Source organism: Apodemus sylvaticus, chromosome 6, assembly GCF_947179515.1.
Source record: "Apodemus sylvaticus chromosome 6, mApoSyl1.1, whole genome shotgun sequence".
Classification (NCBI taxonomy): Eukaryota; Metazoa; Chordata; class Mammalia; order Rodentia; family Muridae; genus Apodemus; species Apodemus sylvaticus.
The window spans coordinates 1,974,298-1,990,617 of record NC_067477.1 but is presented as its reverse complement, the minus strand read 5'-3'; the positions used below and the strand labels follow the sequence as shown (position 1 = coordinate 1,990,617).

Below are 16,320 nucleotides of genomic sequence, written 5' to 3'. Positions count from 1 at the left end.
TTATAGTTCCAGAGGGACTGGAGTCCATCATTACCACTGCAGAGAACACTGCAGGAGGCAGACAGACCTGGTGCTAGAGCAGCTACCAAGAGCTCACATCCATCCAATTCACAACACAGAAACAGAGGGCAGACACTCTGAGAATGGCAAAAGTATTTAGAAATCTCAAAGCTTGATTCCAGTGATGCCTCCCCAAGGCCACACCTTATAATCCTTCCCAAGGAGTTCCATTAACTAGAGACCATGTATTCAAATCACCACATACCGTAAGGATCACTGCAGTTTTCTAAGGTAATTAAAAATATATAGTAATAAAGCAGTTAAGAGAAGAAAAAAAGTAATACATTTTCAAGGGAGGAAGAAGGCTGGAGCAGAGAAAGTTTAAAGCAGCTTAGACATCAGGGGCCTATGTGTGTATCATGTATCTCATTACCATCTGAAATGAACAGAGGCATGCACTTTAATATGATAATGAATCATAGGACACCTTCAGAAACTGAAACGTCAGTGGGCACAGGTAAGTTTCCAGCCCTCCTCTGCCAGTTTCCCCCCATATGCTAGTTTTGAAAGCTTTGTGTCAGGCCTTCTGACCTCACTTCCTGTCCACTGTCCTAACTCATTGACAACACAACCATGTCTTTTGTTTATTTTCTCCTAATCTTCAGCATCTATCGTGGATCCTCTAGCAACATTACTGCTCAGATATTGGCTAAATTAGATGGACCTGGCACAAGCCTTTTATTCCAGCATGTGCCTTGGGAGGCAGAGACAAGCAGATACTGGTAAATGTTATGCCTGCCTGGTCTGTATAGCGAGCTCTAGGCAAACTAGAGTTGCACAGTGAGACCCTGCCTTAACAAATAAGTATCTGCTAAACTGGAAGGGAAAACTCAGAGATACTCAGAAGGAAAGGATTTGTGAGATCAATTCTGTTGGGACTCAGAGCCTCTGAACGGGAAGGGACAAAAGTAATGTATAAAAATAGATAACAAAATGTCAAGAGGCCAGAGCAGAAAAGCAACTTTTCTTCAGGAGTCCTAACTCCAGGGAAGGAATGAGAATAAATCATTCGAATAATGTTGAGGAGCAAAATTACAAGGAATGTTGGTTCAATTATTCTCTAGTTCTCTTTGCGGTGGTATTAAACATGAACTTTCTATTTCTGTCAGTTTCACCTCGAATGGAGGTCAGATTAAAAAAAAGGACTGCAAGTCAGGTAGTAGGAAGGGTGAGGGGTAAGGAAGGATTTGCTGTGGTGAAGGTATGGAGACGGTAGATAGATAACATTTATCTTTACATTTGCTAGAGCAGGACAGTTTACAAAATTCTATCCTACATGTTTTGTTGTTTAGGGAAGCAGGATTGAAGGAGAACAGCTATGTGGTTTTGTCTGGCAAACCTTTTTCTTTTATTTCCTTTGGCTGTGTTTGTTCCCCCCTCTTTTTTTTTTTTTTAATTCACTCTGGTTATGTACATGGGAAGCTTTCTTAACTGCTGAGCCATCTCTTCAACCCCCCGGAAAGCTTTCTTCATGAGTCAGTAAACACTGTTTGCTTTTCTTCTTAAGTATGGATATTTCTAATATTCTGATGATAAATACAGGAAACAGAATATTATATGGCACTGGAATATTTCCAACTTTCCAAGGACAAATATATCCTTATTAATGTCTCAAAATTCCACCAGTGTAGAATCCCTCAGCAACCACCAGAAACAATGTCTTGTCTGTAAAAAGAGCAATGCTCTCATACTCCCTCTTGATGCCCATTCAGAGTTGCTATGGATTGGGAATGTCAATGTTAGGGCACTGTTTTGCTATGGAACACAGTGGATGCCAACAGTCACCTCCATAAGCATTAGTCTTGTCCTGAGATGGACAAGATGGCAGTCTTAACAGAAGAAGTCAAGGTTGATGGGCATAGAAGGGAAATGAACAGAATTTAATATAAATATAGTTCATGGGTCCTGCAGTGCATATACGGTCCCTGCCCTCCCCACACCCATATTTTAGTATCTCTCAAATTGCTCTCTTATATCTGTGGTCTAAGTCTGTTGTCATTCTTAGCTTCCATCTATACATCTGCAGTAGAGCTTGCAGTGAGAGGAACCGGCAGACCCTTGTGAAGAATCCTGTGAACAAATGTGTTAAGTATTGATGTTCTCAATGGCTTAGATGGCACTGATGGGTAATTGAGCAATCATGGCATATTAGTTATCTATTGTGGTGGAACAGATTACTCCCTTCCCCAAACACAGAGCTTTGAACAATATCCAGCAGCACATTCTGGACTAATAATCTGAGCTGTTGGATATTGGTCAAAGCAGCTATATCTGATATCCCCAGTCAGGGTCTCTGAGGTGACAGTCATCCTAACAGTGGACTGGGGTGGCCAATCCTTTCTGGGCTCACTTGGGAGGCTGCTATCCAGAGGTGCTACTTCTTCATCCCCAGGGCCTCTGATGCTATGTGATAGCATCAGGCCTCCCTGGAAGTACAAATCCTATCAAACAGCTGAGAGAGAGGACACAGTGATTTTGTGTGATTGAGTCTCCAAGTGAATGGTCTGTATACTTTCTTCCATGTTTTAGAAGTCATTAAGTGAGGGTGATTAGTCTTCATCTACTAAACATTGGGATATAAACTAATATGGAAACTTAAAAATTACCTCTCAAGAACAGGCATGGGGGAACACACCTATAATCCCAACACTTGAAAAGATAGGCAAATTGATCAGGAGTTCAGGGTTGTATCAAGTTTGAGGTCAGTCTAAGCTACACAAAAATCTTAAAAAGTGGGGCGAGAGTGAGTGGAGGTAGAGGAGGGAAAAGTAAGCTGATATTCAAACCTGGTGTGGTGATGCATGTCTGTAGCCCCAGCATTTGGGAGGTAGGTAGAGGCAAATGGCTCAGGCATTCAAGGTCTCCCTTACATATCTATCAAGTTCAAGACCAGGCTATACTACAGGAGACCCTATCTCAAAAACAAGGCAAAGAAAACGATAAAAATCTAACACCCAGATGAAACCATGAGTGGAAATTTCATCCCTAGTATGAAGGAGTACTTTTATTTGTTCTTCAGTGTACGAGCGCAAGAAATGATGAAATGTTGAGCAAAACTCTTCCATAAGTGTGAATGAAAACTTTTATGCAATCGACCACCAAGTTGCAGGATAAATGATGAGGCTCTCAGCTGTGTATAAAATAATTGATCATACCCTACATTCAGAAATAGCAAAAAAAAAACTTTTGGAAAAAATTGATCTTGTTAATCTATTAATGTTGCATTCATTAACTAGTTCTCTGATTTACCTTTTTTAAATTGTTCACAGTATGATGATCAAGTCAATTTGTATCCTATACAAGTTTTACGGGAAGTCTTTAGTCAACCCTAATGATTTTGAAGTGAAATGACTTCTTCCTGTACTTCCATGTTTAAGCAAAATATTACCTAAAAGCAAGGGCTTCATCATAAATTCTTTTAGCAGTTAAATGGGTGTTTTGTGAACTGGGTTTTTCCATTTAAACATTGAAAGCAAGGACAAAATAGGCAGAATTTAATGCCATTTGGGACCATACTGGCTATTAAAATATTGAGAATGTTCTACACCCCAGGATAATAGACACTTCTAGTTCCCAACTCCTCTACTTCAACCAGGGATCCAGCAAGGAGGTGAAGCAGGGGAAGAGCTGTTACTTTGAGAACTTTCCTCTGTCATGGTGTACATCTCCTTTGCTAACTAGACTTTGTGCTTTGGGCCTCATTGGGTATCTTGATTGTTACCCTGACCTTTGTTGAAGTTACCATAATAAAATTTCCACAAATTAATCAGCTTATCAACAACATGAATCTCTCTCATTTCTTGGGAGGCCCAAGGTAAAGAATCTTAGTCAGGTGATGACTCTCACTCTGGTTCACAGATGGCTTCATCTCTGTGTACATTTACATGGCAAAAAAAGGTCAATTTAGCTCTCTGGAGCCTTTCACAAGGGTGTTCCTGGAATAGTCAGTTGTAAAATTTCTACTCTTGACACAATCTCCTTGAAGATTAAGTTTTAAAATTAATTCAGAAGTAGCCCAAATATTCAAAATCTAGATATGCAAACAGTGAACTTTTTTTTTTAAATATAATCTTTTAAGGGGAATAGACTAAACTTGGGATAAGGTAAATTGGTTTTTTTGTTTTGTTTGTAGATATGTAGCTTTATGTTTTGTTTTTTGTAGATTTGTTTTTTAATCTAGATATGTAGAAGTTGAATTGTTGCTGCCTCTCAAGAAAGAAGCAATCATCACTTCACCTACTGGGTAAGATAAATTAAAAAGCACAGCACAGACCTCTGAAACAAGCTGCATGGGTTTCAGTCTCTGGCAACTCCCCAGCTTAAAAGAGAAAAATTACTGGAGTAGAATTGTTTGGAGTTTCCTGAAAATCATACTTTGGGATTATCCTGAATGCTGGAATAAAGGCATTTTCTATTTTCCTAAAAGACATATGCATTTAATTAACAAATCTAATCAAAATTCCATTAGAATAAAGTATATAAGCAGAAGTATTTATTTGTATTTATTTTCAGGAGGAGGGAATTCTTACCTCATAATGTTAATGCTTTCAAGAACTGTCAAGATCATAGATTCAAATACGTTTAATTAATATTTAAAATTCACTTTTATCAGCAAGATAATTTTTTCCCTAAAAATACAGAAAAATTCCCAAGTCTGCAAAATGATTAACTCCAAGAAATCTGCTAGGTTTGCTTATTTTTTCACTTTTTCTTAAGTATGTTTTGTTCACAAGCGGGATGTAAAAGGAAAGTACTTCCAGTTATTTACAGAAGTTGTGGACCAATTTACATAGACTTTTAATACAAACTGCCATCTACATTATGACAAACAAAGTCAAATAAACAACATGAACAATGAACACTACCACCACCTCAGGTTCTTTATATAAATTAATATATGACCATCAAAATCGGTTTTATTTTTCAACAATATTTTTCTGTCCATGAAATTAGAAAGGAATACAGTAACTCATAAACTTCATTCTTACAAAGCATCATTAGAGATATAACACCCACCAAACACATACACAAAGCAAAAGCTACTGTATAGATATAATATGGTTACTCTAAAGGTGTAACCCAGTTATTGAATTGGTATTTTTTTTTGTTGTTGTTGTTGTTAGCTTGTTTACTGTTATGGTATTTTCCTCAGTAGTGGTTTTTGAACTTGTTAGGTGATCAAATAATTAGAAATCATGATGCCATTTACACAGCACCATGAATTACTCATAGGTTTAATTCCGGCATAAAATTATACAAGCTAGAAACAATTTTATCAGCAGAAAATATAACTTTATTATAGCTTCCACATCACAAAAATACTATAAATAAATATTTATTAGACTGCATTTCATAGCAGGATAATAAATAACACACTTTAAATCAAGCCAACTACCTAGAAAGGTAGGATGCAAAGATGAACTGTTGCTTGAGGCACCTGTGCAGGGTTATCTCTTCCTGTCTCCCATCCCTTGCTGGTGTCTAATCACTGCAACCGGATGAGCTTTCTCAGCTGTCTTGGAACCTGGGCATCCTGACTTGCCCTGCTTTGGCTCTTCCTCGGAGGCACAATCTTGATGTACTTCAGTATCTTCAGTCTTGTTCTCAGTGAGTCATGCCACTCCAGAGGGATGCTATTGTGTAATTCTGAGGCACTATACCTCAAACTAGCTCAGCTTGACAAAAACATGCTTGAAATGGGAAATTCTCACTGAAGTTCCTTTGATTTAATTTAGAGAGCCAGCTTTGCAGTGTGATGCTCCTTTTCGATGCATTTCCATTAATCTTGTGGGAACTATTCAAAGTCTCCTGCTGGGTCTGATGGCTTGTCTCTCCAGATCCCCATGTTGAAATCCAATTACCAACATAGCAGAGGTGGGGCCTCTAAGAAGCGGTAAGATCATAAAAATGGCATCCTCCTGAAATGGTATTACTGCTCCAAGCAAAAAGGCTCTCAGAAAGCCACCTCATCCTTCTACTATGTGAAGGGCACATGTGTTGCCAAGGGACACTGAACTGTGACTTTGGGCTTATTCCTACTGTCTATAAGCCATCCAAGTTATGCTGTTATGGCACAGTAACATGAATAAAGCAACCCCTTCTGGGTTAGCTACTGTTTACCAGGTGCTGGGTGTACTTACTACAGTGTCAATCATAATTGTGCAAATAAGAACACACCGCAGTAAGACTAAATAGTTCAGCAACAACTAAATCAGGAGACAACCTGAACACAGGCTCCTTTTCTCCAAGTGCTATCACCATGGAGAGATAACTCTGCATTACCAACAGCTCTTTGTGCTCTTTCCTTTCCCTTCTTTCCTTGCTTCCTTCCACCTGAGATCTTGCTCAGGTATCTGAAAATAAACGATTTCATTGCAACCTGCAACTAAGAGAAGCAGAACCAAAGGCTATGCCAAGCAGCAAATCTTAGAAAATACCTTTAAAATCCTGCAACACAATTACATATTATGCACATCACAGCACGGACAACAATCACGGAGGAATCAAAGAATTCCACATTTCTTACTGGCATCTGAAGTCTCAGTACCCTTCTAACTTACACCTAAACTTTAAATAGAGAAAAGCTGTGTCAAATGTGAGTTTTCTGACTTCAAGGTCATCTTTAACTGTCAACCACAGCTATTACAATAGTGGCTCTAACCACTGCTTTAGCTCCACACTCAACAGTTTCATGTCAGCAGTCGATTGTGACTGATCCTACTTTACATTTCAGTCTTGTTCCTGTGCTTGAATCCCTAGCTTAGAAACCAGACCATTAAAGGGAAAGTTTCAGGTTTTAAATTCCATTATCTTTTCATGCAGTGTCATCCTGATAAGTATGTATGTTAATATTTCAGGAAATTGAAACACATACTTGTTTTGGGAAGGATTAAAAATTAGAAATTTAATTGGTACTCACCGGTAAGAAGAATAAATAAACAGGTCAAGGACCCCTCACTCCCACTCCGAGTTTATCTTTGGGGTAGCAACAAGAGCTTTGGGCTTAAGTAAAGAACTCAGGGGAATAAGAATCAGGCATAGTTAAGCAGTCCTGGTTATGATGGGTACCTTTACTTCTGACATGAAAACTTTTGATAGAGTTGTTACTTGGTAGAGGAGCATAAATTTAACTGCCTCTTGTTTTGATCACTGTTATGCTATGTATGTATATATAGTAATGCAGCCACACCCTTACTCTGTGCTATATGAGCTATGTACCCAGATAGTATACCACCCTACCTACTCCATGTTTAAATACTAGTTGGAAGCTTGCAGGCAGCTCACTTCCCTCTGTGCCCAACATCCTGCAGGTCTCCCCTACAGCTCTGCTGTCACTGTACACTCAGAAGTATGTCCACTCAAGTCATACTCTAATGGATTTTCGTCAGCAGTAAGGTTTCTGTGAGACAACCAAGTCTCTCCCAGAAGGAAGACAGTTCTTTCTTACAGACTTTTCCACAACTAAGTCACCTACACTGCATGTAAGTGAACTTAAATACTATTGCTGTGAACTTAAATATTATTTTAATTTTGTTTTGCATTTTTAGAACATCTATTTCCTAACATTTATTGATTAAAATTATTTAAATAAAGTGTCTCTAAATCAAAATTTAATTTCCACAAATGTCTATAGCAGTGGTCACAAATTAACATGCAACTTAAACTGGTGGGTTTTTTTTGTTGTTGTTGTTGTTTGGTGGTATTTTCAGGGGCTTGTTGATCAGATCTTAAAACCGGGATTAAGAAGAGTTGCCAATACATGTTCTAGTGAGAGGTATTTAAATTTTCAGTGTTCACCGTGATGAGAAGGTTGGTAGTTTAAACACTTTATTGCTGCTCTATAGTGTACATAATTAAGTGAGGCATGTTCAACCCAAGGGGACTTTAATAGGTTACTTGCAATTGTTACTGCAGGCAACAACTTATACATGATTTTATTTCCAAATCCACAAAAAAACAAATTTTATACAAATCAGCACTGTAAAAATGTCAATTACAGCCCCAGAGGCTTTGCTGGCAGAATAATTGTCTAAATTCTAGAATATGGGAAAACAGGTTTTTTTTTCCTTTTCCTGGCTTCATCTTTTTTTTTTCCATTTTCTTTTTTTACAAAAAATTTACAAGTGAAATGTCACTACGAAACTTTTTATAAGGAATTTTTGCAAAACATTTACATTTTACCATCAACTATATCTGTTTTAAAATCATTATGTAGATTTAATACCCTATGCTGCACATCAGTTTATGTGGGATGACAACTTAGTGACATGCATAAGAAAACACCACAAGGCATTAAAATGGAGACTTAAGTACAAATATTGTTGCAATAAAACAGTTATAAAATTGAAAAATAGGACCTAAACATCATGCTTATCTAAGTTTGACAAATTAACTTTTTCTCCTAGATTACACACTTTTATTACTGCTCTCATGAGTGTGATAAATAATGACTTTTCAACATCAACTTCTAATGTAATCAGCAACACATACACAAACCTAACCAAAGAAAGTATACTGTAAGAGAAAACTATTCTAACACTGGAGTTCTACCATGGTAAATACAGAGCTTCGCACTGATAATTTTACAAAGAAAAGTTCATAATGGTGGCAAGGGGAGTGAGCAGTGAAATGCCCTTTACAAGACTGTACTGCGTATCTGTGCCCTACCACAGTTACATCCCACCGACACAGGACAGTGAAACCTACAACTGCTGTCAGACAGAATGTTATGCAGAACAGACTACCAAAATAGGTCTGATTTCAGTGGTGAAATGTGCCTGCTGACAGGTTATTTTATATGCTGTAAGGTTATCCAGATTTGGTCTGATACATGTAGAATAGACCTCATTGTTGATGAGGATAACTTGCACTTCTGATGAGCATACATGGGTTGCATAAAACTGGCTCCTGGAACAGTGATGCAGAGTGCTCAAAGTTGGTGCAAATAACGAAAAGTATCGCTCAGAGAAAACATGATTAAAACATTAAGAAATTCTCTTTGCATAAAAAAATGATAGCACTGATTGTGTAGGATGGTAGATAAAATATATTTGATGTTTCAGCTCCTATATAATAAAATTAAAATTAACATTACGAAATGTTCCTCTGTACCAGACAAAACAACAAACTGATTCTGATGTTTTAAAGCCAGATCCATCAGCTGTTAAGGGTACATTAAATAAAATATACAAAACAATTTACAAAATCCAACTAAAATTTAAAGACTCTGTTACAAGTCTACAAAAGCTTTAAGAAACTTGAAATTTATAACCACAGTGTAAAAATTTTTTTCCTTTAATCTCAAAGCTTTTTTATACAAACCGAAAGCACAAAAGGCCTTCGGTTTTATATAACGCTACAAAGGGCTGGCCTAAAGTGTACATAGTGTAAACAGTGATCATTACAGTATTTCTCCTTCATCAAAAATACACGAAACGTCACAATTTGGGAAGAGAATTTTCATGAATAGTACTTTTCCTGAAATAATAAAGAATGCACAGGAAAACATATACCTATATTCAAACCAATAATGGTAAAAAAGGAAGTAGGTAAAAACTTTAGTTTCCACATGGTCTGTTTCAATAGTTATGATTCTGTTTAAATATGTTCTAAAAACATGAAGTGTCTTACTAATGTTTAATCTATTAGAATAATCCAATTGCTTTCCATATGAAACGTTTGGCCATCTTTCCTAATAAGACACTGCTCTCTGAGACCCTTGCACAAACAATGACATATATTTTCAGTCAGTATTTGACTTAAAAGTCTTCTGGCTTTCCAAAAATATTTTTTGCTTCATAATATCATATCTATTATACATTTGTTAAGCTGTCTAGACCTTTAGGGAAAATTCTGTTATTGATATAACATAAAGATATCACTGTGATATATGTTCTTAATTAGCCTAACACAGTACTAGAAATAAAATGGGATTTGCCAATTTTTAGTAAAGGAAAAAAAAAGATTACAATGTAATTAAAAATAATTTTCTGCTGGCCTTGAAAAGTATGATAATTCTTTCTTTGGCTACCAAAGCATAAAGAATCCTGCATATTGTCAACATAACTCATATTTACAGAATATGAAATTACATAGATCTATAATCTATGCAAGCATTTCCAATATGAACATTTAAAATGAAATTTTGCTATTGAACACAGGGTTAGGCACAGAGTCAACCCTAACTTTAAAATAGTTAAACTGCTTCATCTTGCCTTTCTGAGGCTATCATCAATTCTGTCCTAACAAATTTTGCCCCCAGCATTTTCCTAAGGTTTCAATCTAAAATTTAACCTAAGATTTAGCTCTAAGGTCCTCTTGTGTCTCCAAAATGGAGAAAATAATTGGGTTTCACTGATTGTCTGCACACACACTACTATAATGTAGTGTAATAAAGATCTGAGACACAGCTCAGATTACTATTTTGGAACAACATATCCTAATTCAACTTTTGAAGAATTTTTGATATTTAGAAAAGACGGCCAAAACTATTTTGAATAGATTTTTTTCCAAAAACCAAGCTAAAGAAACACAGTATTATCCCTATTGTCAGATAACAATCTGTTTTCTGTACTAGACAGTAGAAGAAATGTATGTACGTTATTAGTGACTAAAATTTTAACAAAGTTCTCCCAAACAGAGAAAGTCCAATTAAGGCCCAGCCTGCAAATTAGTGTGGTCTGTCTCTTTAGACATGTCAACAACACAGGATGTTAAAGGAGGGAAGATTCTGTTTAGAGGTTATGTCATGTATTTCCAAAAAACTACAGCAACTTATACCATGGAAGAAATACTTTTCTGTTTCCAGTATATTGGTTTGCTTTTTCTATTTTTTTAAAAATTCAACACTTTATGTGTTGAACCAAGATCCCTGGAATACTTAAAGATGCCAAGGACGCAAACGTGATTTCCTACTCTGTAATCCACTTGACCAGCCCATTTCCAGATTTTCAAAGGTGTGTAAACTTAAGTGCAGCACTAGAGGTCTTTGTTATAAATAACGTTTCAAAATTCTTCCATGTTTGTTGAAACATTGGGAGTTGCTGGATTCGAATCTTGAGAAATGGCGGCAACTGTGACAATCCGTGGAGAGCCAAGCACCTCTGTAACGGATGAGTCCAGTTCTCCGGAGGTAACAATGGCAAGAGCTGTCCCACCTCCTTTCTTATTCTGGTGAGTTTTGACATGCTTGGATAGGTGGTCACTTCGCATAAACCTTTTAGAACACTCTGGACATTCAAATCTCTTTTCACCTGTAAACATAAGAAGTAAATAAAATTATATACATTTTAATTAAATAAAATTTTAATTTCTAGTAATTTCGCTTCCAAATATATTCTGCTTTAATAAGATGTGATAAATACAGATATCCCTAGTTTAAGTAGGTATACAATATCCTTATTTCTATGATGGTAAGGGGCAAATCCAGGTCATGGTAGGCAAGCCTTCTACCCCTGAATTACCTCTAGCTGTTTGTTTAAAAAAAAAAACAACAAAAAAAAATAAACAAAAAACTATCAAGCAGACAATGTAGAAGAAAAACCATGTATCTGAGAATAAAAGACCTTTTTGCTTTGAACTACAGGGGTGTGGTGGGGAGAGTTCGGGACAGGAACAAGTAAAATAACAACCCTGACCCTCAGTTCCCCCATTCACAAAAGAATTACTAACAAAAAAAAAATCTCCTGACAATCTATACCAGCTAACAAAGGGCAGTGAGTGGGCAAGGCCGTGTGTACTCTAGTTAAAGTTGGTAGCTGAGTCCTGCCTTTAAACTTGAGCGGCATGACATATGAAACTATTTTAAGCTAAGACTTTAGTAGCATGCTGAGATTTTATAAGTAAAAATTTGGGCTGTATATATCAAATTAAATACAGCTTTAAGTTTCCAAGGAACAATGATAACAGTTTGATCCTTAAACATGTAGAAAAACAGTTTTTTATAAAATAAAGAAATATAGTTCTACTCACTGAAAAAAAAATGTTACTTAAAAGGGAAAAAATAGAACACATGAGACTTAGTTGACTGTTCTATTCTGTTTACAAATGCTAACACTACCAGCTTTAGTCCTTCCTTCTACTACTGTCATGTCAGTGAAATGGGGTTTTCCTGGTGGGATAACAAATCTCAGTATGCAGATTCTTTCAGTAGATTTTTTTTAACCAAGAGAAAATCTACAATTTCAAAATTTTCTACATCAGATATTCTGTCCTTTTATATTGACTGTATTTACAATACAGAATTTTTCTTTTAAAGTCTAAATCAATGTATTGGATATAATTCTGAGAGGCATTAAAAATACAGGCAGCAATAAAGGAGCCTGAATATTATGAATGCTAATACTAATTGAGGATGGAAATTAAACACATCTGAGAAACAGTCTTGAAGTCATTTACCTTCTTTTTTACCATGAAAGAAAAAGCTTTCATTGTACAACCTTTAAGCTAGAGAAAGTCTGAAGGCCTTATTTTATATATTAGTTTGCCTGGAAGTCACAGAACATACAGTATGGGCTTTTTATGTTACACCACACACCACCATTATTTCATAGCCACCATGTCTGATTTATAGTCCAGAGAGTGATGGCTTGAGACATGGGAGCCTTCTATACATACACAGCTGGAGATAAATCTACATAGTGACAGTCTAGTAAATAACTTATTAATTGCAATATTCATGAACTCAGTCACTTTCCAACAGGTTCCTATAGACTCTCTGTTGAAGACAATTTCTGACTTTAACTTCTACTCTCAAATTAACAACTACCATTCAGATCTATCACCCCAGTAAGTATTACCCAGTACATGTTCAGTGTGGACTTCCCCAGCCTGTCCACTCATCCACATGGTTACTGAATTAACTTCAAGTACACTTACACGTAGAAAATGAGTCCTTTTTGCTCAATGACCAAAGTGTTTTCTGCTATATTGGGCAAAATTTATTTCCTACCTTCAACAAATACCATCATGGCCTTTACTTCAAGGATGTAAAGAATGCTTATATTAACTACAGATCATACAATTTTATAGTTAAAATTATTTAATCTATTCCAATAATGCCCAGGCTGTCAAAATGAATGATTACCTTTCTGAATAAAGAATCTGATTAACAAATCAGTTAATATTGGCTACTGTCACAGACAACATGGCCCTATAAGTATTGCATGTTCCAATTCCTGGAAATTACACATATGTCAGAGACAGTAATAGGGTTTCATAGCTGTAACTAAGTAGGTTATATAATTTGATATAGATGAATTATTCTCAACTGTCAAAGACACTTATCTGTATCTAGAGTTGGAGAGATTAGAAGTGTGATAGGGACCAACCAAAGTTTTGAGATGGTGTCCTAGTACACACGTGAGGGAAAAACAAAAACAAAAACCAGACACTTTGCAAAACCAAACTCTGGCCAGGGAAGTAAGGCCCCAACATAGCACCAAGGCTAAACTGGCTAACTGCAATGGGCTTAGAAGTAGGTTGTTTCCCAGAGCTTTATGGAGTACAGCTCCATGCACACCTTGACTCCATGCAGAGCACTGGGGTTTCTAACCTAAAGGACCAAAAGGATAACTGTGCTCTTTTAAGCTGCCAAACTTATGTTTTTCTTTTCAGTTCAGTTTTATGAATGTTTATAAAAACAGAGACTCTTGCCAAATACTGTATTATTTAAGCTACTGTCATTTTCTTCTTTCATTATTAATTTGATAAATTACATGCCTGAATTATTTTCAAATGTTCAGGCTTTCAAGCCTAGAATAAATTTCTTAGATCCTGACCCATGGTGTTCTTTCTTGGAAGTTTTTAACAAGATTGAATTTCCTTAATGAACAAGGCTTTTCATGTTATCTATTTTTGGTAGTATTTCCAAGAAGCTACACTCAGGGCTTCAGTGTGCTGCATCAAAGCTCTTTCACTAGGCTCTATCCCAAGTCCTATCTGCCTCTCCTTGAGCAAATATTGGTTCTGGTGCCTTTTTGAACATTATTTTCAAATATAGGGTAGTGTCACTCAGATCATCCATTTAACATCTAGATAGTATTTAGTGCTATGCATATATTTTCTTGGTCAGCGTGACTGAGGAGTATAGAGGTTTCGCCTTTCCAGAAAATCAGATTTGGGGTTGAGTGGTCTAGGTACTATCAGCTCAGAGTAGAGCACTTACTTACCTAGCCTGTGTGCCACCTTGAGTTCCACCCCTGACAGCACAAAAAACAAGCCCACCTCCACAGCCTCTAGTCTGAATGACTCTCTGACCTGTTTTCCTATTTATTTCCCCTCTTTATTATTTCTTAATTTCTCATTTTGGATCACTTCATTTTCTTGTTTCTTAAGGTAAAAATATTAGATTATGAACTGAAAAAGACATATTCACTCTTTATTTGCCTCTTATATACTATATGATTAAAACTTTCATTCAGTAAAAGCTATTTTCTAATTTCCCTTGAGACTTTCTCTTGGCCCATGGGTAGCTCAGAAATATATGGGTTGATAACTTTATATAAGCTAAAGGCCAGCATGGGCTACATATTGAATTCAAGGCCAGTCTGGGCTATAATTTCTGCCCCCACTTTTTCATTCTTTTGTTTTCACCCTTCTTCTCCCTATATAGAATATGCATTACACACACACACACACACACACACACACACACACACACACACACAGTCTACATAGTTCTAGCATACATAGTACAAAGTCACTATGTACACTAGATGAGCCTTGGACTAATGGAAATATGCCTGAATCTGCCTCCCTAATTCTAGAATTAAAAGTGTTTACCACCATATCAGTCCCTAACTTATTTTTTTGTTATTATCTGTTCTTCATTTCCTTCAAGTTTTTTCTAGTAATATTTATTGTTTTACTTTGAATGAAGTAACTTTTGGATATTAAAGTATAATATTATGAAGTATTTCTTCTGGTGCAAATCTGATGGTAAAAATTCTTAGTTTTATTTCACCTAAAAAAAAAGTCTCTATGGAGAGATGGCTCAGTGGGCAAGAGTACTTGCTGTGTAGCCATGAGGACCTGAATCTGGATCTTTAGACCCAACATCCATGTACAAATTGAGGTTTGTTACACACACCTGTACCTCTAACATGATAGGGAGTTGGAGCAGAAGGGTCACTTTGGATTGCTGGCAGTCAGTGTAGCCCTATGAGCCACAGGTTCAGGGAGAGACCCTGCCTCAAAGGAATAAGGCACAGAGTAACAAAGGCAATATTTGATATCTTCTTCTGACCATACACACATATACAAGAATGTGCATCTGCACATGTACAGGTGCATTTACCATCCACACAAAGCCCATTTTAAAAAAAGGTCTCTTAACATGTAGCCCAGGTTGTTCTAAAATTTATGAGGTAGCCCAGGCTGCCTTCCTATTCAGACTCTTCCTTCTCAAATTGCTGAGTGTGCAAATGTTAGGAATATGCTACCGTGAGTGGCTAAATGGTCCTATTTCCCTTTTCATAACAAAGGCATCTTCCATTACTCCTCATCCTCCAAAACTTTTAGGGGAAATCTGCTATCATTCAAGCTTTCATTTCCTTTATACATAAATGTAACATTTTCTTTCAGAGTCCTTCAAGATTCTTATCATCATCTCTGATTTGCAGCAGACTAATCATGAGACATGCCTGGGCAAGCTTTTCTTTTAACACCCATCTAGGATGTATTGAACTTTTGGATCTCTACTTAATATCTAATAGGAAATCTTGGTTATTTTATGTTCAGTGTTTTCCTGTATCAACCTTTCCTCTTCCTTCTAATAACACAAACTTTACATCCTTCATTTCTGTCACATGCAGTCCTGAGGTCCAACTCACTCTCTGCTGTCTCAATCTTTTCCTTATGCCTTTGTGAATTCATAATTTCTACTGTTCATTTTCAATTGCTATAGTCTCCATTTGGCTGCTGAATATTTAGTCATTTCTAACTCTGAATGCTGTACTTTTCTATTGGGTTATAGTCTATAGTTTTAATTTCTCTAATTATAAATGTCTGCTTTTCTAATCCACTCAGCCATGTTTAGCTATAGTCAGTCTATGGATCATGATTTTAATGGCTGCTTTAAAGCCTGACACATTCTTAAATTTGGGTTATCTTAGCATCTTATTGTACTCTGGACAGTTTAGATATTTTGCTGCAGATTCTGAGTCATTTAAAGTCTTCTAGAAAATTTTTAGTCTTAGTAGATAATTACTCCATTTAAGACCATTCAGACTCAAAGTCTCATTCTTCCCCCTCCATAAGTTT

At 36.5% G+C, this 16,320-nt stretch overlaps 1 protein-coding gene across 2 annotated transcripts in view; it reads right to left on the bottom strand.

The window, feature by feature from the left end:
* Window positions 1–7,927: 7,927 nt before the first annotated feature.
* Window positions 7,928–16,320, bottom strand: part of Sp4 (Sp4 transcription factor) — a 63,333-nt gene continuing 54,940 nt past the window's right edge. For both annotated transcript variants that reach the window (XM_052184824.1, XM_052184823.1), the window contains exon 6: window positions 7,928–11,312. In XM_052184824.1, coding sequence (XP_052040784.1) covers window positions 11,065–11,312 — 248 coding nt within the window. In that variant the 3' untranslated portion in view covers window positions 7,928–11,064. The remainder of the gene's footprint in view (window positions 11,313–16,320) is intronic.